General features: G+C 31.5%; 1 protein-coding gene across 4 annotated transcripts in view; it reads left to right on the top strand.

The window, feature by feature from the left end:
• Positions 1–25,298, top strand: part of LOC141461051 (protein SERAC1) — a 56,244-nt gene that overhangs the window by 23,548 nt on the left and 7,398 nt on the right. The window contains exons 2-10 of one of the 4 annotated variants that reach the window (XR_012462511.1): positions 7,991–8,113; positions 17,100–17,195; positions 19,853–20,025; positions 20,702–20,961; positions 21,614–21,813; positions 22,524–22,651; positions 23,801–23,950; positions 24,278–24,386; positions 24,777–24,916. Coding sequence is in view for 3 of the 4 variants with exons in the window: in XM_074141708.1 (XP_073997809.1) it covers positions 7,991–8,113; positions 17,100–17,195; positions 19,853–20,025; positions 20,702–20,961; positions 21,614–21,813; positions 22,524–22,651; positions 23,801–23,950; positions 24,777–24,923 (1,277 nt within the window). In the remaining variant the exon portion in view is untranslated. Of the gene's footprint in view, positions 1–7,990; positions 8,114–17,099; positions 17,196–18,787; positions 18,983–19,852; positions 20,026–20,701; positions 20,962–21,613; positions 21,814–22,523; positions 22,652–23,800; positions 23,951–24,277; positions 24,387–24,776; positions 24,924–25,298 lie in introns of those variants that run through there. The other 3 variants (XM_074141708.1, XM_074141709.1, XM_074141710.1) reach the window with 3 other exon arrangements.

The following is a 25,298-nucleotide window of genomic DNA, read 5'->3' on the forward strand; positions in this document are numbered from 1 at the left end:
ATTTTCATTTCGATGTATTGTATACATTTGGTCATTAATAAATTATGTTTGAGGTATCAAAACTGCCTTTTTGTTCAAACACAGCAACGTGTGAACGGGTACAGCTAGTTACAAAATAAATTAAAAAAAAATAAAAAATACCAGAGTAGACATGTTTTTCTATCTGCATTGTTCAAAAATTTCTCTTATAAATGAGAATGTGCTCTTTATTATACAACACACAACATATCGAAATTTTGATTATGTATATTATATACAATTTTAATATTATGAAAAAATTACTGCACATATCATATACAACACTACCACTCTGTTCATTAATTAATTTTTAATTTTAAAAACCAACCATAATAACTGTTTTAATGAAAGACAATAATTTTGTATTTGTTTGTCAGATAAATATCGATTTTATAAGCTATTAGTAACCATCACGTAGAAAAATGATTTAAAATGCAAATTTAAAAGTGACACTTTGCTGTGGGAAACTAATAGAAATTTGGGATAAAGATAGTTATAAGTAGGTTGATTGGTGCTGAAGGAGGAAGTTGTTAAATTGATAAATTTTAATTCATTATTTTTTTAATTAAGATATAAATTTTGTATAGACCAGTGCAATTTTGAGGATGTGTCAAAAATTTGATAATTTTATAGTGTTTAACACGAATAAATGATGCTATCAGTTTCATTTAAATATTAACTCTTAATTATAAAATAATGAATTCTATATGAACCGCCTGATTAATTAATTTTGTAACGATTAATTAAAAAAATAATGTTTAATTCAAGAAAAATATTTTATGGCCTTCATTAGCATCCAACCTCAAAATATTATGCAAAATTAAAACTCCGATATTACGAGATCAGCGCAATTGACTTCCACTTCACATTCACGCACTCTGAAAGAAACTGTGACACACCCACGAGTGCTTATACACAGCTTGAAACTTTCACATTTTGACTTACATTTAACTAAGTAGAGGTTCAATTGTGAGGGAAAATGACTGCAATTAATGAAGTTACCTTGGTTTAAGATAAGATTAACATAATAATTGCAGATTCACTGCTTGCTGCTAATCTTCTATGAGTAGTCCATTACTCGAAACGTTCATAGGAACTACTACTAATAATGATTACCATTTTTTTTAAAATTATTATTAATATTACTTTTAATTTAAGGATCGTCAACATCCAAGGGTATTGGCACCTAGGAGCTGTCTCAGTGAAATTTCTTTTGTCATTATTAATCAATGTTAGTGAGAACCAATGTTTCATTTTTTCAGTTTTTTCCATTGATGGAAGACAGCAGAACTGCGTAATGAATGTGAAATATATGTTAATTGTGACTGGGTATCTAACTGCCATTTGCAACACAACTAAAAATGTTGGACGCTAGAGTGCTGGAGAGGATGAGATAATCATAGACCCGTCGTCGCCTGTGTCATTACGTAGCAAGGACACCTCTCAATAATAACAGATATCGTGCCCTCTGTTCAATTTAACTGCTATACATTCTGTACAATCACCTCTTTGTATTTTGTAACCAAACATATCATTCTTGTGTCAATAAAAAGAGACAAACAAACAAAAAGGTTAATGTAAAAATACTCACATGCTTTTCTCTTTCAGCAGTAGATATAATTTTTACCAATTTCTTCAAACTTACAGCACTGCTCAGTTGGGTTAATCTCTCTCCCAACCAGCATAGCAGATTCTAGAACGTGTTCACTCTGTTTGTAGTCCGAACTTCAACACATTCTATACTCCACCCTGAAATCAAACGTCGTATTTGACTAACTTAGCTAGAATAACGAGCTAACAAATAAGCTGTTACCAATAGATACTTTTAGTCTTAACAGTTACTGCGCCATAAATACGATAACGTTTATTTCCTTTATATAATATAGTGCTAATTAATGTTTACACTCGAAATTATTGATCATTATGCCGTCAAATCATCCGTACTTCATGACGTCATTTTAATATTGTAAATAACAAAGAATGGACACTGGCAATGTAAAATCTACACATGAGTCCCTGGAAATCTCGCTGTCTTATATTAGCTCCCCTTCTAAACATAAAGAGGATTTTGATACGCCACTTCTTTGACAAAGCTCATGATAATAATACGAAATGAGGGAAAAGTGGTTTAGACGAGAATTCAATTTCACATATATTTGGCCATTTGTATGGCAAATTTATACTGTCAATTGATTACTCCCTCTTTCTATGAAACTTCCCACCTGCCCCGTTCATTGAATAATTCTGAAAACTCTGAGCGTAGCTTGCCAAATATTTTTTCAAGCCAAATTTTATCATATTATGTACAAATTATGAAGAATACAAAACCATTCATGAATTTTTAAAAAAACCAATTACATAATTTTTTGTTTTATGCAGTAGCTAAAAATAAGTTTTGAATATTCGTTAAGTTATTTGAATAGCAAATTTTTTGAGTATTAAGATGTTTTATTAATTCCTAATTGAAATTTTAAATGAAATATGCATAAACAAAGGTGAAATGTGAAAGCAAGATTTTCAAATGTAATGAGACTTCAGGATCTATTTCATTTTAAGTAATTGTTTAAAGATGGTTACAATAACAAGCTTTTTTCTTTGGATGGCTTTAATAAAAAATTATTTCGACAGTAGAGTTTAACCATGTAGAAATAAAACAAGTTTTAAAAATCTTGATGTATGAAATATTCGTACTACTTTACCTCAATGCAGTATTTTCATTCTAATTTTCAAATTTTATTTAATCTACGGCAAACAAAACTTATAGGAAGGATGCCCTCTGCATTTCCTTTTTCCTCCTTGAACTTACTAAAAATATATATACATAAACTCACTGTTTCCCCAGATATCCCCACAACTATTTTTCAGAAAAACGTTTTTCTATAAATATAATAAATCTGGGTTAATCATTTTTCTTTATGCTTGGTATTTTAGCAAATATTACTACATATCAACTCAATACAGAATAAATGTTAGACATCAGTGTATTATCAGAAATCATAATTTAGAGCGGGAGTTCCAAATCTTTTTTATCGCCAAGCCTCACCTATACATCTCTAAAAATCATATTTCATTCTCCAATGAGACGTACAATTGTTATTAATCAATAAGTTAATAAGTGGAGTAAGTCAGTAACGTGGTATGAATAAGCTTCCAAAGAACATAGCAATCATGAAAAAGAAAAATAATTTAAAAAAAAAGTTACATTGAATAGCTGAATATTTACCAAAAATTTACTGTAGATAACTCATTCTCGAAGTGCATTCCTGTAGGGCATTCTGAGAACTACGACTACGGGATGATGTCTTCCTTAAAAGTCAGCCATAAATCAATTTCTCTGAAAAAAAAAAAAAAATGTTATATATTACGACTTTCATTAAACTTTAAGTTGAAAGTCGTTCTTTAAACTTTGTATGTGTAAAACATACTCACATATTTATAACTTTTGTTAGAATAATTTTTATCAAGCAGCTTTGAGACAGGAGCAGGCTGAACAAACTGGATGATGTTAGCAAGACTTAAATATGTTTTAAAATCGAGAGTTTCAAGAAAATATAAAACTTAAAACTTTGAGAATACCAATAAGAGAAAATCTGGTGAGTAAACTTTTCGAGAATAACGGGAAAAATAGTTTAATCATAACAAACAGTTACACATTACCAAAGTAATCTTATCTTTAGCCATTTTTTATTTACAGAAATTTAAATATTTTTGCATTTACTTAAAACGTGAAATATCTGCTTACTTTTCATTAAATAAATAACTTGAAAAGGAAAAATGTAAGCTTCATCTTTTTCTTTCAAATCTGGATAAACTTAAAAGTTCTTAAGTTTAAATGCCACAAAACTACTTTCTTGTTCCCAAATTCCACCAATATTTCGTTTTCGTTCTAGCAAATTTTATTGAAATTTGCATTAGTCGCATTATTCATACTTTTCATTTTTAATCTTTTCTTTTTCTAAGTAGAGAAATCAACGAAACAAGCGTTATCATTATTTATTCTTTTCCTTTTTTGAAGTGTTTCCAAAGAAATTCTTAATTTCAAACCACTTTTACATAACTATGACCAGCTTACGAAAAGTACTTTGCGCTTTAAAAATATCAGGTGAGATACATATTATATAATATATTCACGTCTTTTTGGTAAAATGCCAGCTTTTAAAGCTTTTGGACAAGATTATCTTACAGTATGCCACATCTTTGAATCGATTATATAGTTTTAAGGGATATTTTCTTGAATACTGCTCCAACGATTTCTTTACACTAATAATTATACCAATACTTATTAAACTTTAAAATAAACTTATTTTTCCAAACTTGATAGTTACAATTTAGACTTGATCTATTTTTAATGTATTAGAGATTTAATGTTAAATTTATTTGTTGAAAGCCTTATGTAATAAAAAAAACTCCAAGTCACAAAAAACTTCCGCTTGTACAATGCTTTTTCCTTAAAGCGACTCATAGACTGACTTATCAGTTATTGAAACATTCGTGACCCATTCGTAAAATATGTTTTATACAAAATTAAAATCGAACTATACGCTTCAACCTACATAATTTAGGCACTTGTTGCCATAGAATTAATTTAACCAGATCCTGGGTGTGAGCTGATGACAACGAATTTATTATTTAACAAATAATCAGGACGTTATCTTGTAGGTAATTAACATCAAAATGTGATAAATTTCAAAAATAATAATATAACACAAAATAGAGAGAAAAAAAATAACTACACCGACCAAAAGGCCAACGTAACAGTGAGCTAGTTTAACTTGACGGTTTATTACGTAATACTCGTAGCTTCTGATGGAGGTTTAGAAAGCTCTATAATACACTACATCTATCTCAGCTGTGGCTGAAGGTCCTTCTTTATCACGCACACCCCAGGAGGGAAAAAGAATGCGACCTCTCCTTCTTTGTCCACATGATCTACATTATTTTAACTTTGTTGTTTATTTGAACCTCATTTACAATTTCGGTCATTTAACTAGCAATAAATAAAAATTTTAACAATTCAAATTAGTTACATTGAATTAAAGCTACTAATTTAATCAGCCTTGAATTAAAACAAAAAGAAAGTTAAACACAAATTTTTTCCCAGATTCTACATTTCTATTCTATGTATTGAATGCTAAAATCAGCACGATTTTATTTAAAAAGGGGGTTCTAGATGTAAATCAGTGGATCACCATCATAAACAATGGAGAGGAATACCTGGCTGCTAGGTTATTGATAAACTGTGTCCATGATTGTGCTACAGGGGAAAAAACACAAAAGAGAAAAAGAGGCACCCAACCTATCTGAATAGAACTGCCCTAGGTTGAAAGAAAGTGCAGACTGAACCACTTAAAATTTTTAATTACTTGTTTTAACTAAGGCCCCCAGCACTTGTTTAATGAAATAAGAACTACTCGTCTGGGCTATACCTAGTGAGTATCATGCCGATCAAGTAACTTTAGTACGCTTTGAAATCTAAAAAGAATATATAAAGTCTGCTCGGGAAGAAAGGGTTAAGCCCATTTTATAGATTTTTCAGGAGAGCAACTTTAAAGTTTGAAACGTTACAGTTTCAGTGTTTATTGAAAGAAGCTTTTGTAATTTTTACAGTGCATTGAATGACCATTCTTTAGTATTCCTTAATAGTATGAAACAAATATTTTTAAAAATTGGGGCCTCTGGGTATATTTGTTGTCTGTATGTATATTTTCCATTTCTTAGTATAACCCAATAATCAGATTGTGAAAATAAGAATATAATGTAATATAGAGATCATATTTCACTAAACAAACTCCTTGCAACTCCCACGACAAAATTCTATTCATCTGTGAGTCTAGTCATCTATTATACAGATTGTTCATGAATAATTGAGTTTCAGAAAATAATAATAGTTTACAAATTTTCTGCTTTTATTATGAATGAACTTATGTAAATTATAATATATACCTTTTAATAATAACAGACAAAACAATTAATACAGCTTAGAAATCCACACCTGCAGGACTTCACCCGTTTTCTCAATGTATGGTATACCATACATGCAACTGGCTATAACTCTAAGACTAAAACCGTTACATTCAACTAAGTTGACCCATCTGAAAGTTGGTGTGATGAACTACATAATGATGCCAAAAACTCATTATTTTCCGTGAAGTCTTCATATATATTATATCTAAGCCATTTAGTTATAATGTGGATAAATTGTATGTATGGTATATTAAACATCTTAATGTTTGAGACTTATTAATATTTAAGATTTATTTTGATGCCTAAATCACTTTTAGTCGAACCATCCCAAATAACCTCGAGTTAGCTCCAGAAAAGTTCCCCAACTTTGCTTTCCTCCCCTGAACATTCGATACCTTTCCGTCCAGTTTTGGACAACAAATACTATCTGTATTCTTTTTCTTCAAGCTTACTTAAAACAGAATACACATTTTCACAATAGATGTTTAATGTCATATGCAGACACTGAGTTTCAGGCGACAATACTGATAAACGCATTTTATCTCAATTATCAACATTGACACTTCTCAATTTTTTTTTTTAACAATCAACACTGCTTCAAGCATTTTGCTCTCTTAACTTTTTTTATTGAAGCATTATTGTCAATGAATTATAAGTTAATGTTAAAACTATAATGCTTACAATCGTAGATTATTCTTTGGTTGTGTAGCGTGCTGGGCTCATTCTTCTATTTTATCAGTTTCGGTCAAGCACACGTACTCAGGTCGATTAATACGGTGAAAGGTTGATGATTAATTTGCAATTATGTTAGCCTGTAAAGAAAGAACCATTTAATACTTTCTTCATTAAGTGTGAAAGGAATCCTCAAACATGGTATAAGAGACACGGCTGAATATGTAACCTTACCACAGCACTATCAGGTGTTTCTATTACATATTTAAATGCTATTATGTAACCTGTATAAGTAATGCATTAACTTACTTACGCTTTATTATTAAATAACTGTGATGGATTGATACAAGTTTTAAGTAAGGGAATTAAAAATTATTATTTTTTTAAAATTAAAATTAATTTCTCAAATTCGATAGTGTTCCTAAAATTTAAATGGTTATGCAAGCAATTAAAACAAACATTGTTAAATTTTCAGTCACTATTTCTATGATTTTAACTCTCATAATTGAAAGAGTTTCTTTCAGATTTTGTATTTTTACAATTCATTTAATTAGTATTTTGCAAACGGGAACCAAAGACTAGAGTTTTGAATCCAGGTTTTCCATAAATAGTATCTGCATACAGTATGATCTCGGCTCTCCAAGAGCTAGTCATTGCACCTTAATCAGACAATTTAAGAGACATTTTATTTTTACCCTCCATTGTAAACCATGTAGAGATGTTTTCAGACACTTTGTATCCTATAAGTAGCCTAAAGGTCAGATTAAGTTGTAGAGGACACTTAAACTAGTACATGTCAAGATTCACGAGCAATTACGGTAGGACCGTTAATAGGTGTGCCTTTACTTTGACCAGCAGTGGCTTGCAGGATGGACTTGAAAGTCATATCTAGCGATAAGCTCCAAGGGCCATATGAAAAGAGGGTAACTAAAAAGGACCGGGTCTGAGTTCATGATCTGCTCAACGCTAGATGTTCAACAACTGCTCAAGAGAACTCTTCAATCCGGCGTAAGCTAAGTGCTTGCTTTTCTCTTTCATCTCAAACTTTCTTTTTCCACTTTTCGGAATATCCCAATTCTAGAAACCTAACTTTCAAAACTCAACGAATAATCACCAAAAATTGAGACAGAAAACATCACAGAAAGTGTTTTTTACAGAGCATTTTCACTGCTTTTTTTTCTTAAAAATTTCACCTTACAACAGCTTTCACACTTCTGATTCTTCAAGAAAATTCAGATAATTTAAATGAATAAAAACCTTTTAATATGCTGATCCTTCCCGGTATCAGTTTTTCAATTGATCCAGAATATTAATAACTCTAAATGATTTTCCTTAGGAAGTGCTGGTTATACATAACCAGAAGAACGAGAGGATTGCTAGCCACCTTGTTAAAATCTCTCAGAGGACCTCTGCACTCTATACTGCTTCTCTATTGTCACATCTATAGGAATGAATATATGTAAGTAGGTTAGAAGATGGTTTTGTTGTTTGAAGTGTGTTTATTTTAATAAATAACAACGTGAATGAAAAACTAATAGATAATTTTTTTTAATATTTTAATAGGTAATAATAGTTATAAAAAATAATAGAAAAGATAGTTTTTCTACTGTATAAGTTCAACGGCCTCCCATCCACATAAGTAAATGGGATGTTTACAACCTCGACGATTTATTCAGACTTTTAGAACTCAGAAAAGTTTGTTATTAAAACTGCCCGGTTGGACAGTTAATAAGGGGTTGATCATTAAAAAGTGCACGAAAAAGTGTAACGTTGAAAAACACCCAACTTTGATATTTGTTTTCTCTTTTTCTATAAAAGTTAAAATTGACAAATTTTCTTTAAAATATAGGGCAAATCTTCCTTTATAACTGTAATTCTTTTTCAACAACCCATATCTGATAGATTAAGTACTATGTTTTCTTCATATAATCAGTTCAATGTGAACTTTTTTTAAAAAAGTACCTTGAATATATCTTACGATTTATTAGTAATTTTACCTAGTACAGAAAACAAAAACAAAAATCCGGTGACGCTTGAATGCACAAAATGAAACTAAAGACAACGTCGTGGTTAACGCAACTACTGCCGGTCTGGGATTACTTTAAAAATTTCAGAATTATGCTACTAACATTAACAAGAATGACAGGTCAAAGCAGCCGACATGTGACTTGTCAATCTTTAGAAACGAGACAAAGTCCAAGATCTAGCTGTCGTGCTCCAGAACTTGAAATATCTAAATTCTCTGCCAACTTCATACTATGGGAAAACCCTAAAAAAAAAGAGATAAAGATTAGTACCATACGAACTTAACTTGATTAGCCTGCCAACAGAATACTATGTGTACAAAGAAGATTAGTACCATACGAACATAACTTGATTAGTCTGCCAACAGAATACTATGTGTACAAAGAAGATTAGTACCATACGAACTTAACTTGATTAGTCTGCCAACAGAATACTATGTGTACAAAGAAGATTAGTACCATACGAACTTAACTTGATTAGTCTGCCAACAGAATACTATGTGTACAAAGAAGATTAGTACCATACGAACTTAACTTGATTAGTCTGCCAACAGAATACTATATATAAAGAGTACAATCTAAAAAACCATGGGATGATTTTTTTGGATTTCCTATTATTATTGTTATTTTTAATGCAGTTACCAGCGGAAATAACGTAAATTATATTTGGTTACAAACTTTTCTTTAGGGAATTGATTTATTGGGATTTTGGGAGGAGCTGTTACATCACACTTTCTCTAAGAACATCGTTTTATTGCAGTTAACATTTATATATTGAAGGCAACTATAATGAGCAAATTCTAAAATTCAATTCATTATAATTAAATAAATTGCGGTAGAAAAAAGTGTTTTCACATCAGTACTTCTTTAACTATTGTACTCAATATTCTCTTTATAAACGAATTGGCTAAAGAAACCAATTGAAACGATTATTAGAAGAGGTTAAAGCACTCATTTATAAGGTTAAATGCATATGTTTCGTAGATTGTCCATTGCATTGTTCAATTATTAAAGATTACTTTTTGCAATGATACTTTTGTATCTTTTTTTTCCCCATAATGTGGTACATATAATATCGTGATTTATTGCATTACATAATACATTGTGATGGAGAATATCTTGATTACAGTTTTATACTCTAATAATAGCAATGCAATTGCCAGATTGTTTTTAATTTTTTACTTCCTCTTAATGCTGGGAAACCTGTATATCAATCATGCTAAGTGCTAAGTGTAGAATTTTCGTCGGAAATACAAAATAAAGATCTATTGAGTCCGGAAAAATAGAATTTAAGAAACCTTGAGTGTGTCTAACAAAAACGAAAACTAGCTTAGTAATATTTTGTTTTCATACTAACAACGGATCCGACGTAACCTAGCTGTCAAAATTTCTAAACTGGAAGAAGTACTCCACTGAAGATAGTCTCTTTAAAACGACTCCCGCTACTTTCTTTAAACATTGCCCTCAATTACATCTACAGCTTTTATTTGAATTATTTTTGCAGGCTTTCAATTGAAGGCAATTTTGGGAAGGCGGGAGAGTGAGTATGTATCTCCTAAAGGACATTTCAGTGTAATGTACGGGTGTAAAACTACATGATGTTCCCACAAAAATTAAAAATGTCCTTCAAATTCGGAGTTGGAACAAAATGAATGAAAATGAACAAAAAACGGAAAATCTCAGAAATCTAGATTTCATTTAGGAGCAATCAGAAAGAAGCCTGATTTATATTATTTTTGCAGCCAGAGTTAAGAATAACCACTGCCTTATGCCTTCCTGCATTTTTAAAAAGACTTCTCTAATTAAAGAAACAGAAGTTCTAAAGACCGCATTTAAGTCTTCGAACCATCATACAACTCCAGGATCTCTAGCGAGGAATGGAGTTGGCAGAGCTGGTGCCTAAAACACCCCTCCTCCAAAACCCCAGGAGCGACTGTCCGGAAGAGAGGAAACCTAGGATCAAAATCACACACCTCAGGCCCTACCACGTTGGTTACTACGTCCTCTCCATTAATCATTACTACCATCAGACTCACGATGCCTAATCCAATGATTAAAACAAAATACCAAATTCGAACTTTCTTTGAATTATGCTGGCCACACACGGACCGGCAAGAAAGACCAATTACAAAACAAAAAAAAAACTCTTTCTCAAACTCAGGTCACTTCATGATCGCAAAAATTTGTACGATGGTAGTTTCTCTTTCAAGTATTTAAAAGAGTGCACTATTACTGAATTATAAGGAACATCTTCATTTGAACTTTCAAAAATTAATGGCCTAATGCGAGAAATAAAAGTTAGTGAAGACTCTATTAAGAAAAACTACAAAAAACATAAATTAAAAACCTGCTGGGTTATAAAAAGACATAAGATCCAGTTCAGAGAATGACTTGCACACCTCACAAATCAGCGTGACTGACTTTGGTGAGTTATTTCAGTAACAGCGACCTAAAGACCTACTTGATACGCGCATTATTTAACAAGACATTTCTTAACATGCATATTCCTCATAACCCTCGTATCTGGAAGTGTTACAATCGTGTAGATTTTTTGAGGTTTCACCAGAAATATGCCGAGATCTCTAGAATACAAAAAGTGGTTTCCACAAATTGGATTATTAGTCTGCGGCAAAAGTTGAAGATCTCGATGAAAAATCTTTTTCTCGTGTTCCTAAATAGTAACTTCAAATTGCAGAGTTAGTAAATTGCTTAGATATAGTCACCACATTAACTCATTGCGCATTGATGTAATGGAAAACATCATGTTACGACAAATCAAATCAACGATATAAATTACTACATTACTACAAGGGCTGCAGCTTTACCAATAAGTTCTCCACCATATCATCCAATTATATAAATTTCGTCATAAACTGCAATCAACAGATTTCATTAGTTCCATAGAAACTTCTTAGCAAAGAAAATCTCCTGTAGAACGTGATAATCAAGTGGGAACGTCTTGGCCAATAAAGAGGTTGTTGCACTTACTACCATGGCTTTTCAGAAAAAGATAGGAAGGCTCATCATATCTAATACTCCTCTATGAATAAAATTTCTTTCTACGTTCTCGGAAAACGCAATGGAATCTAAGTGTACACTTGAGCGCAAAAAATTACTACAAGAAAAAAATCTCACAACTTAGAAGTGGATTTCGTAGCATAAACCGAAGAAAATGGATAAGTGGTGATACCGAACAGTAGTATAAATAACTATACAAAGCTGAGGAGTCAGTTTAATGGGAGCCTAAACGAATCAGATCCCCTGAACGCCAAAAAATAAATTTTTCCGGAACAACACAGTTTTACATTTAAAAAAAAGTCACAAATGTGTAGGAAGCTACAAGGTATTTGAGGACGTCATACCCTTCTTATAACCCTTCTAGATTCTCAGATATCTTAATTTGGAGGGAATACTGAATAGTATACTTGCGACCAGCAAAAAACACAGCAGGTCATATAGGTCGCAGTGTAGGAAGTCCCATTTAATGAAGTTGTGTACCTTTGATTTACAGATTTCAGCTGGAAAAGCGACGAAAACGTCAATCGGGTTCAAAAGATTTTTTTTTTTTTTTTTTTCACAGAAGTTTTCTTGGAGTCAGCAAATTTGTTAGAATGACCGAAATATACTTGAGAATTAGTAGTGCGTTTTCTTGTTCTTTGTTTTAATTTTTGTATATTGAGTATGAACTCGGACGAAGAACAACCCCTTGCTATTAGCTTTGCAAAGCAAAAAGAAGAAAAGACAAAGTTGGGTGCATGAAATCAATAAGAAGAGAGAACAATTAGGGGAATACCACCGCTTATGTATCGAACTGGAGTCACATGAAGATAGTTTTTTTTTAAAACACTTTTATAATGTCCATGTGAATCATCAAACAAAAATCTGTATTTGCGCACATTTTCTTTAAAATTTCAATTTCTTCACTCTTTTTTGATCAAAAGTGGTAAGGCGGTCACGTTAAAATCAGTAATTTTGTACTACCAGATCGCTTGTCGTCGGGAAAAAGACTAGCCCGCGGGGGTAGACCGCGTTCTGTTTGACAGAGATGATGCAACATTGTTTAATACAATTAGACCGCCTGACAGCCTCGGTCGGAGATCGTTGCCCGCCCGCGAGAGACCGCTTTCTATGTGCGCAAGCCTTTACACCTCCTTTTAAAGGTCAGATAAGCTTTTAATTATATTTCTCAAGTAGAGAGCAAAGCAATAGAAATATTTGTCAAGTAGATGAAAAACTTTATAGTTTGTGAAAATCTATTCTATATATCACTAAGAAATTATATCCATGAAATCATTTTATCTAAGTAGAATAATTATCTATTTCTCGCTCTCCTAGAAAGCATTATGATTTCGTCAAACTTTCAATTCCATATCTTATTTTTAGCGTGGAAACTGGCAGTCGTGTCTAATTTTCGAAATTCCTTTCCACTTGAAATATTGCAAGTTTTTTAAGTATATTAAGTTTTAGTAAAAGTCATGGGCCTGAATTCTAGCTCAAACAGAAAAATTGCAGGAATTTCGAACCATATATTTCATTTTGATACTACCGAGGAACCCAAACGAAACTTAAGAATGAGCAAAATTGCTCAACGAGAAGTGTACTATATTTATTTCCCTTTTTGAATATTTTTTAGAAAATAATACCACGATTTTTTCCAAATTTATTTCATACAAGTAAATCGCTTCAATCATGTTTCTAGAAAAAATTGTGTGCGGGTGGTTTTGGATAGGCTTCCCTCTAGTTACAGTTTCCTATGAAACTATGACTGTTCATTTGCGGCTTTACGAACTCTATGGAGTCAATAAGATTGAAATATGTACTTGAAATTCGGAGTTTCAAGGAAATTTATAAATTAGCACTAACAGAAAATCGTGAGTATTTTCTAGCAATTCTCTCACTTTGCTCATATTATTGCAATGAATTGTTATTTAATTAAAGCACGTCAATATGATAGGAGTTGCCTCTTAAGAGAGGAAAAGTAAATGCTCCAATCTGGGACATCTGCGCGGGAGTCTAGTGCACTAAAAAATGAGTTTATCTTCTCCTAAGGTTAGTACAATTAAAGATCTTCCCTTAAAATCAGAACTTAATATGGTTCTTATATTCCTCTACCCTAATTAATAAAGAAATTATTGAAGATAGTTTAAAATTAGGCAGCATACTTACTAATTTTCAATATCCTTCCCGTTATTTCACTATTTGTTATATTTAAGTAAAATGTTCTGAAATTCTTCACAATTAGTGTTCTACCAGTGGCCACGATATTGTGACTTCCGATAGTTTCAGGGTTTTCACCACCTACAACATTGTAACATAAATTGTATTAAAAATTTAAAAAAGAAAACAAACTAGAGGAAATTTGAATAAGAAAAATTATAAGCTCGGATGATTTTATCCTATATAAAGAGCTGTTATTTTTATATTGCTTTTACGTGCACTGCTATAGCAGTCAAAATGACGTATTATAATTCAGTCTCAAATAAGCTTGTATCTTTCATTTAATATTTTTTACATCTTCTCTTATTTATGTAGAATACATTTTTTTAATTAACAAATAAAACTATATCACACACACACAAAAAAAAATTATTATTTTAAAACACTATATATTATTGACTATACACATGGGGCAGTCATCAAAAAATTGTGTTGCAGTCATCTACTGTTTTCCACATTTAAGATATTATTTTAAAAATTATTTCAATGTGAATATATGTAAACAAATATATAAATTTAAAAACATTGACTTTCTCTTGTGATTTGTGAGAAGGTATTGCAGAACCTACCTTTTTTGATAATCACACTTGTGACTGACGTTGATTTCTGATAAGAGGAAATATCCAAGAGTCTTCGTAAAGTATTTATTAAAATATTTCGGAGTAAAAGGAAATGCGTGCGCTTGCTCTCCTTAACACTAAAGCTGAAGCTAGCAATTAAATAAAACATGATACAAAAAAATTTCTTCTAGATAGAAATAACGAATCTTGGAAAAATGTTCAGCTTCTACCATTAATTTGTATTGTCAATGATGACGTTCATGTTGTGATGAATATGGTTAACTATGTTATTAGTGATTAAATTTACAGTGAAAGTGAAGTTGAGAAATTTATATTCTCAAATGTTTTCTTTTTTATATATTCCTTTTTTTTTAATTTTTCAGTTTTTTATTTATTTATTTCGTAAATAGCATCAAAAACTAAGTTACAAATAAAGAACGAAATTTGCAAAATTAAGCCTTTGGGATTGGACAATAATAATCAATGAACATTCAAATCTGGTACACGTAGAGTGGAAAAGTGCAAATTAAAAGAAAAACTAAACCAAACTAAAACTAAGGTTTCAGGACAATGTATAATTTTGTCACCAACGTACATATGTATATTGTCAGTGAACATTGCGACAGTTTCAAATTTGAGGACAATCTTAATCCATAAATACGATTTTATAGTTCAGCTTTGAGTTTTTTGGATTTTTTGTAAAAGTTTCCGCAACGATGTTATTTTAACTGCTTAAAATTTGTCAGCTTAAATGTGTGCATCTTTTGAAACTTTATCGTTTCGTAAAATTAACTAGAAAGTAAAAATAATTCAGTAAACTGTACCTGCGCATTTGAAACCCCCATTATTAAATACTGGATAAAGCCAAGAAATTTTTTACTCCAGTAATCTTTCTTGAAAGTAAAAAATAAAATTGATTTTCTGAAGAATACCAGTTAATGATCTGATATGTAATAATAATGACAGTATGCAAACAAGAGATTTATGAAAATGAATTATTCAAATTTAAGATTTACGTAACTTATAATGTAAACAAAAGTTGATGCTGAAAACTTCAGGCCCACACACCCGTCATATGGCGCTCGTTTTGTAATTTTCAAGGCTTATAAAAAAGATTAAACCAAACAAAACAAAACCAATGAACCTTGGAAAGAAATAAAACCTATTCATTTTTCGTTTGTGAAGGACGAAAGGAAGCGGTAAACGTTCAGCTTTTAAATGTATGTCAACAAACATCTGTTTATTTAACACTTCGCTGAGCCTAGTCTTTTTACCCCCCAGCAACAAGTGCGAAAGGACCATGAAAAGTCTTTGTATCTTAATTAATCTTTGATCAATTAACTGCATTTGATATAATTGAATAAGAGATCTCAATAAGGGCAATATGTTTTTCCTCTACTATTTAAATAATCCCTAGAATTGAATATTCCAACAAATGAATAAATTTGGATTGCATTTTTAAATAACTCCAGTGCATGCACTCCTTCTACTACTTCTTACTATAATTCTGAAGAATCGCACTTATAGTTTTCAACTTAAAACGCTTATGAACACTTCAATACCGTCCACTGTAAAAAACGCAATTTTGAATGAAAGGGTGAAGTCCCAGGAATCTCATCAAACTTAATATTAAGAACAAAATTTTAATAAATGTTTTTAATTGAAAAGAAGGGGAGATAGGCAAGTGTCTCATCCGCTATTAGTTGAGGGCCCAAAAGACCAACATTGATCGCATGCCCTAATAAAAAAAAAACCATTGAATTGACTCAGAATTTCTAAAAGTCCTTCCCCAGGACGTATAGCTGTCTTAAAACGGACTCTTCTTGAAAAAATAATAAAAGCTTATACTTGTACGAAACGAACCGATGTCTAAAGAAAATCTTAAAAATGTGAAAAATTAATTCGTAAATTCTACCGGTTGGAAGATTTTGGTCCCTTAGAGAGATGCTATTGAATATAAAACGAAATTCAAGTCTCCTTACCAATAAATTAAACATAATTGAAAAATATATATCTTTATACTAAGTTACCATTCATTACTTCATTCTTTTCTCCTCCATTCTTTTATCAATAACTCTATAAGATTTAAGCACACTTTTACAAAGTTATTGCAAGAAGCTCTTCCCAAAATAGTAACATTATTATTTATATCGTCGTCTGCAACATAAAAATCAAAGTCAATGACACAAAAAAGTTAGAAAGGACTTCAAACAAAATAATTGTAATTTTTTTTAACTTAGATTTAAGCTTAATAAAATTCTAAGGGCAAAAGCCACTTACTTGTTTCATGGACAGAACTTTAACAGGAGTAAAATAAAAAGCTGTCTAAGAACTTTACAAAAAAATCTTTTCTTTGCTTGGTAATGACGACAATAGTTTTCCTATAATTCCTGAGTATCAACATGGCCGCGGTTACTAAGTTCTAATCTCCTACATTATTTTAAGGGCAGCAATCCACAACCACATTGATAACAGTACATGTCAACTTCCTCAATAGATGTTATGTACCTTATCAAGATGTTCATGATTTTTTATAAGGACCGCTCGATTATAACCAGCACAAAACCTTAAAATTCCTTAATTATGAAGATGGTAAAAAGTATAATTGAACCTTCTTATTTAATGTTTATTTTGTGTTTTGCAGTCTGACAGTGGAAACAGAAATAGCTGAAACCAATAAGGGTGAAGAAAATATTCAGGACCAGTCTCAAAATTACAAGTACCTTAAGATTTCTATAAAGTAAGTAAGATTGTTTTTCTTCCCTGCAAAATATTTTCATCTTAAAATTTATACATAACAAGTATGCTCGTGTATTTTACGACTACCTTCCTTCACCCGATTATCGCAGATAATGTCCCAACCCTGCTGAGCAAGGGAATTCTTTAATAGTTACTCCTCCAAGGCGTTTAGACAGCTTATTCAAAGTTATCTTCTTAAACTACGTTCTCTCCTGAGCCATCTGAGCCTTCCATTAGGTGGTATGAATAAAAATGAGTTTTTCAAATGAAAATGATGACATGGTTGCTACTTTAATAAAAAAAATTACTAAATTTAATGCAATGTTAGAATATTCTTTGTTGCTTGCGTATAAAATAAAGAGGAAGCTTGAGAAAATTACAGTTGCAAGTATCTTGCCAATTTCAAATTTTTGAAAGGAATAAATTTATGCTGTGCCCCCACATTTGTTAGCTAGAAAGCAATGAGCTAAACCACATTCTCCACCATTCAAGTATGAATATTCTTAGAATGTTGCCGCCTACTGCGAGATGAAAAACTATCGAGTATATAAAAAACTGATTTATTTAGCACAGTTAATGGTACAAACCGTTAAGCAACAGACTTTGTAACGATAAGGCCAAGATCGAAGACATAATTAAGAACAAAAGCTCTTCACTGCTAAACTATCAGTGATGACGTAACAAGGGCATAAAGTAAGTGAACCTTGCACATTGCTTTATCATATAATTCAAGAATTCTTCATTAGTTATTTATAGTGTGACTCCAAGAAAGTAGTTTTTATTCTGGTAATGTATGAAAATATTGAATTATTGAAGCGTTTTAATATAAAATTTTAAGTTTCAAGAAAATAAATTCATGTAAATTGTTGTAATGAGAGCGCCTATATTTTATGTTGTTTTCCGTGTAAACTTTATTTTTGAGGTAGCCCCCTGAGCTCGAAAAAGTGATTTTTTAGCTATCATTAGGTGTTTTTGTGTGTGGTCGAGTCACGTAAGTGATCAATTAGCTCTAAAAAGCTTAACTTAACATATTTCAGTACCTCCAGGTAGTGGCCGAAAACACTTCAGAGAGAGGTAGTTCTTTATTAAAGAATTTTTAGGTTTTTAATTTCCTCTAAAATGGCTGTTACAATTTTCTTTAAAGTATATTTATTTAAAGCTAAAACTATTGTTTGAAACCTTTTTTCCTAGTAGAGTTAAGACATCCCTCGAAAATACCATTTCACTATCGTTTGGGTCCTTCCATATTTAACTATGAGTAGGGTAAATTTTGTGCTTAAGTTCTAAGTTTGAAGAAAATTCCTTGACCCTTAAAAACCTCTTTTCAGAATGGCTTATTCTATTTTTGTTCTTTAGACTTAAGAGTCACAAAGCTTTAAAACTTTTATTTGACTTATTTTTCTAGAAAAGTTCATTCTCTTGGGGTATGCTTCGTTGGGAAGTGTGATGTACTCGGAGGGTGAAGAAAATAAGTGAGTTATAACCTAGTGAATTGGACTGAGAGTAAATCGGGAAAGTGCCCTCACTGATTTTTATTTATGTTCACACGACCAAAAAAACAAAAACAAAAAGTTTCATTTAATCATGGTCATATGATTCATTAGTAAATACCTATCAATTACAAAATCATACCAAATTGTTTGTAGCTTTAAAAAAAGGTAAAATATTCAACACTGGTTCAGTTTTCTAGACTTCAAAAACATATCCTCAATGAATTATTTCTATTAGTGATAATGCAGAAAAGAAGAATACCATGCCGATCTGCCTCTTATCGTTCTTTTGTAAAATGTAAGCGTCCTAAATGAACATTTATTGTAAATAAGAATTCTGTTATGTTGAGTAAAGTGCGAGCTGACATTAGTGACATATTCCAAAATCATGATTCACGGGAATGTGTGGTAAATAATTAACAGAGAGCCAGACATAAATAAATAAGACACACATAATGTCTCTGGGTCAGCAGGTTGTTTATGTATGCGGCCATCTAGGTTTAGCGTATACCTACCGACAAACTTGAACTCATTAACAAGTTCCCAGTCACTCTGGGGCAGTTATAAGGGCCCGTAGGGCTTTGGGATTACAATTAACCCTTCCCCAGTCAAACGAATCGTAAGAATGTGTTATAATCAAAATCTATTTAAATATTAAAACCCCATGAAACTTCATTTAATTAAATAGCACGGAGTACGGATGATTGTAATATCAAACCATGTATTATCAAATCTGGTGTTTGCTCTCAAATAACTTTCTGATAGTATAATTCTTACATATCTAATTAAATTTTAAAACTCAAACCAAGAAGTTTGATGGCGGATTAGTCATTTCTGAAGAAAATTTTAAATGAAGAAATTGCCTACCTTGAGCTTCTGACAGTCGTTCTTTTTTAAGTGCTAGCTCACAGACTAATGTGCCAGTGTACGGTGCGGTTCTATTTAATCGCAAAAGCATTCTTAGAAACATCAATGTTAGTTCAAGAATATGTAAGAATGCAATTATTACATTCATTTTGATGCTGATTTACAAATAGAATCCGACGTTTTTAAGAAAATACATTTGAACTTGTTATTCTAATTTTTTATTTTTGTTTGTTAAATGTTGTTATTACTTTGGCGAATTGCGTTGATGTAATTTTGAGATAAATTCATTTCTCTGTTACAGTAAAGTTCAAGTTGTATCCAGTTACATTAGCCTATTGGTTCCACTTTTTATCTCCATATACTGTAATTGGGCAAGAAAGCAAAAGTACCTATTGAACAATATTAAAAAGCACATTTCAACAGTACACTTAGATGTCATCTCCAGCAGAGTTGTCTTGAGCGCAATAACCGTCGGTAAGTAAAGTTGTATAGTGGAAGTAATAAATATCTAACAAAAATAAATTAATATGAAACGTCATCGCACATACAAACATCTTGCTTATTATTATTATTATTATTTACTTTAACTTGAAATAAAAATATAAAGTGTTAGAGCCGTGGAAAAAACATAATTGATTGTTTTAAGATCTGGAATGGAACCTAGAATTAAAATACCCCCTAGCTTTGTGGTCCCCTGAATCACTACATTCTGGACCAATAATGAATGTCTCAGAACAGAGTGTTAGATTACTGCAATAGTTAAAGATTTGTGAGCATTTTAATGGAAATCGATAGTAGTATATTAAAAAAAACCTCAAAACTTGCAATCTTATTTGATATGGACTCAAATCAAATTAAATGATTTTACTTAACTCTTGGGGTTCTAACATCCCATTTCTGGTTAGCATGAGCTATTCTTCTGTTCATTCCCTTAAAGAAGACGCATTAGGGAATTAATCTGAGATTAAGAGTATAAATTCCTTCAAGGTTTTAAAAGGAACATTATAGAGTTGCAAGCTTACTTCCTACGTCTATTTAACATTTTTATCTATATATGTGATTGTTGGTTATATTTAGGAATTAGGAGCATATAGCTTTTATATGCAACCGGAGGATATTTCATTTAATCTACCTTTTTCTTTTTTTTTAGGGGAAGTGCTCCAGATAACTGTTACAAATCGTCTAGTTAAATCACTGCTGAGACCTGCAGAAGTCTCTAAAACTAATAATAATAACAATGAGGATGAGGTGACAGAAGCGATTGAAGAAACAGCTGAGAAGAGTGTACATTGTGAAGTGCTACACGATCCAGGTCCAAAAAGGCAGGCAGACATAATCTTCATACATGGCATTAAAGGTGCTTTAAATAAAACTTGGACCCAAGGGATATGGAGGTTGACACAATTTCAAGTTAGTTTATATTTGTGCTGACAAAGTTATAAAATATAAGATACAATCGAAATTAATCTTATAAATAAATGTTTTTTATTTTAGTGTTTCAACTTTACGTACTCTAAAACTTAAGAAAGAGAACTTTTTAGAAAACCTCACTACATTTATTTTCACTAAGGTTGAACACGATCGCAGTACTTTCTTTTAGCTTTAGTTTAGAATCTGAACTCTTATGGTGGCATAGAAATAAAAACGTGGTTGCTCAATAGGTCGTACTATCTCAGATAGGCGAAAAGATCTAATTTAACAAAGGACAGCGCCAATTCAAGCTGGGCGAACACTCAGAAGACCATACAGGCCTAATTAAAGACCATTGCAGATTAAGCTTGCTTAACGTTTGGCCCAGCATGACTACACCAAACTCCTATTCTTACTGAGGAGAAAGGGGGTTTTGGGTCATTATTGCTTAAACTAACTGGCCGACGTCCTCAGAATTTATCTAAGCTAATTTTTTTTTAATGCTCTTGTAGATAGATTCTAATGGTGACATCTAATAACAAGGCAATTTCGTTGGTTTTTTTGAAAAGTTCAATGATTGCAGTCTTGACACCAAATTTTTTTTCTGGGTGTACATAAACATAGATATATATACTTTTTTTTAACTGAATAGGTGCTGAATTTGAAGCAAGCACCAGAAACTACCTGGGAAATACAGGTTGAAAGTATTGATGAAGATGGAAACGGAGGGCGTTCAATATGTTGGCCTAAAGATTGGCTGCCCAAGGATTGTCCTACAGCTAGGATCATAGCATTAAATTATACGACTGATCCGTATCTCTGGCGACCATTTTTCTTTTCCAAATCCAAAAGGTATTTATAAGACTATAACAGCTGTAATCAATAATAAATAAATAAATATATTATTAGTAGCAGTGTTTTTTAACTTAAATCTAATTTAAGGCGTGGCCAAATCTAAGATTTATTGCCGCCGAAGCCTTTTTTCAGTGCTCAGATGTTACTTCCTACTACCTGACTGAGTGCTGCAAGAGGCTTCTAGGAAGAGTCACTTACTGATCGATCGTTGGCGAGAGAACAAAGTCTTCAGGCCCTTAGTGCTTTAGAAATAGTAAAACGTTTCTGGATGCCAATCTTAGATATTGTCGTGCCTAAAAATTTCTTTCTTTTTCTTTTTTTTTAATTTGAGGTGCGTCACCATCATCGGCACCCTTAAACTTTCGAAAAAGTACTCTCTTTACAGACTTCCCTATCTAACACCATACCGTAGCTGTAGAAACTTCGAGGAAGAGAAAAATTGAGAAAAATCTTTTAGAACCCACGCCTGGACTGGAATTCCCGATATCCAGCTTGCAAGTCCACCATTCTACCAAATTAAATGAGAGCAAGGCGCATAACCTGTTCTCCAGGCACTGCAGTCAAAAGTGGCGTATCGTCCGTCATTTTAGTGCTAGAAGGAAAAACCTCTCCGCGTTAAATTATCCACCACAGCACTAACTGAGCTAATTTGTTCCTTTGTTTTTTTTTTTTTTTCCATAAATTTATGAATAAAACTTAATTTTTAGAACTGGCATGCCTGAGAGATCATGGGAAATGATTAATAATCTTTTGGATATTGGTGTTGGTAAACATTCCATTATATGGGTTGGACATTCCAAAGGAGGACTTTATGTAAAGCAAATGCTTGTCAATGGTACGTGTGATTGTTTATTTATAGTGGAAATACTTTTTTGTACGATATCGTTACAACATTTTGTATAGAACTGTTTACTCTAGGGTATCAAATCGTTTTTAGCAAAATTTATAATTAGAGAATTACTTGAATTGTAAAAATGTCCATTTCTTTTGAAGCAATTGTAAATTGCTATTAAATTCTAGCGTTCTTTAATACATCTTTAGACCTTAATATACTCTGCACACTGCAAATTAAAAGAACTTTTTTTTTTTGGAATTTACCTAATTAGAGTAACTAACAAATTTAAGTTTAATAAAGGGGAAACTTCTTCGCTTACACTTGTTGAAAAACAGTAGAGGTTTTTCTTAAATCACATCCTTGAATTGAAAATTGGTATCATTTTAAAAAGTAGAAACAAGTCTACGGCGATTTAAATATATATATATATAAATATATTTATATATTTACAAATTATGAATACAAAACTTAGGTCTGAAATGTGTTCTTTTTTTGAAATAATAGATAAAATGAATAATTTTAATGACTCGATTATTTGCCTAAAAGCGCTCGCTCTTTATTTTGTAAACAAATACGTATCTATACATTATACAGGATAATGGTTTTAACATTATTTCCCGTTTAGTTAAATAATAAATTACCTATTAGCGATAAGTTAGTTTTTATCAGCCCAGCGATTGTTTAGCTGTGATGAATAAACTACTTAGTTTGGCTAAATATTATGAGGCATTTTGGGATATAATTATTTAAATTATAAATGGATCCTCTTTATGGAAATTTTATGATTTCATTTCTAAATAACAATTTAAATATCAGTACTATTGGGAAATTAGGATTTTTTTTCTCTAAAATTCAACATGTCAAAATATTATAAAAATAAGATTAAGTATTTTATTGTTACTATAACTTGAAGTTATGAATGAAAAATAAATGGAACAGAAAATCAGGAGAAAGTTGCTTAAATTTATGTCTCAATCTGGTGGTAGGTATGGTGGGCGCAAAATCATTTTTATCTCCATAGAGAGTTAATATTATTATAATTTCAATAGGTTCATTTCAGTTTTTAAAAGAACTTGAGGTATGCAAATTATTATTCCACATTTTTACAGGAGAGTTAAATTTTACAAAAACTTTCTGATTTTGTTGTAGCTTGTGAAACAGTTGAAAACAGGTATAGGGACTTAACTAGGAATACAAGAGGGATAATGTTCTACAGTGTGCCACACAGGGGATCACCTCTAGCAAATCTAAACTTGCCATTATTTAGACAATCTATAGAGCTGACAGAAGTTCAGAAAAGTAAGTGTACTGTTCCAGGTTTGAATACTTTATGTGAAAGTCTTTTGTTTTTGATCTGAATCGAGGAGTTGCATTCAATATATTTATAGTAAAGTTCATCATATAAGTAATATTGTTACTGAGTATGATTGAAGTTAAGTTAAAGTTTCTCTTTGGTTTCGTGTTGGATTTATCTTCATATGAAGGTAGATTAGTGTCGGGCACTAATTGAGCAGCGGGCGCTGTGGAACCTCGGACACAACTTGCAGAAACCCTTTTCTATGTACCATACAGACTGAAGCTTAGGGGAAGATAGATAGACTGAAGCTCTTATTCTTGATTCGATAGATTCTGAAAGATTGTCAGAAGATGACGTGGCTATGCAGATCTGATGCAGTGATGACGATTATTACTTGACTTTAGTTAAAGCACAAAAATACTTAAAAGAAGTTACCATGTAAGTTTTATCTTCCATAGGATAACATAAAACGAAGTATAATATTCAGCTAATATTTTCGTTATGAAATATACTTAAATCATTGATAAAATTCGAATTTGAACAATAGTAGATTAACCATACGTTTATCCAAAAATAGCTCATTTTCTCGAAAACGGCTTTAGTTATTTTTGTTTGCTAATTAAATATTATAGGACCATCGTTTTTGTTACAACGTTTTTCAATTTTTTAGTGAAGTTCTAAGCCGAGATGCAATGTTAGGTTCCATAAGAAAATGTTTTATAATAGAAGGTTCAAAAATATTTTTACCATTTACCTAGATTTTTCTCTTTTATTTTGTTTTTTATCAATGTATTCAAATTTAATTCTATTTTTTCTTTTATTTTTAAGATTGTAAAGAAGTATTGACATTACACAAGAAATTTTTGGAACTTTTAAGTAGTAAAGAATTGAAGATGTCTGTGAAGAGCTTTATAGAAACAAGGCTTACTTTGATGGGCTTTTTATATGTTAAAATAGTATCCGAAGAATCCGCAGGTTAGTATTTGCGATTGATTTTCCCAGTTTCATTATATTTTTGACGAATCCCATTTGTGATATTCATATTATACAATTATTCTATTTATTTATATTTTATATTTGTTTATTTTGAGTGATGTTTTGTGGCGAGGCTTACTTAAATGATAGTTTATTTATTTTTTTAAAGTTTCGATAAGGATTTGTGCTGTCTTCATTGGCCAGTTATGATGTGATTATTTCACATCGTCAAATCTGATAGTATTGAATTTAATTGACACAGTTTGTTGATTGCTTTATTCTGGCATCTAGTACATTGATCTTAACCGACTTCATTCTGACTCTAGTGAGACGCTTGCCCAAACGAAGCATTGCTGATTTATGTGCACCTAATAT

The sequence above is a fragment of the Rhodnius prolixus genome, unplaced genomic scaffold, assembly GCF_049639745.1.
Source record: "Rhodnius prolixus isolate KJV_2025 unplaced genomic scaffold, Rpr scaffold_6, whole genome shotgun sequence".
Taxonomy (NCBI): Eukaryota; Metazoa; Arthropoda; class Insecta; order Hemiptera; family Reduviidae; genus Rhodnius; species Rhodnius prolixus.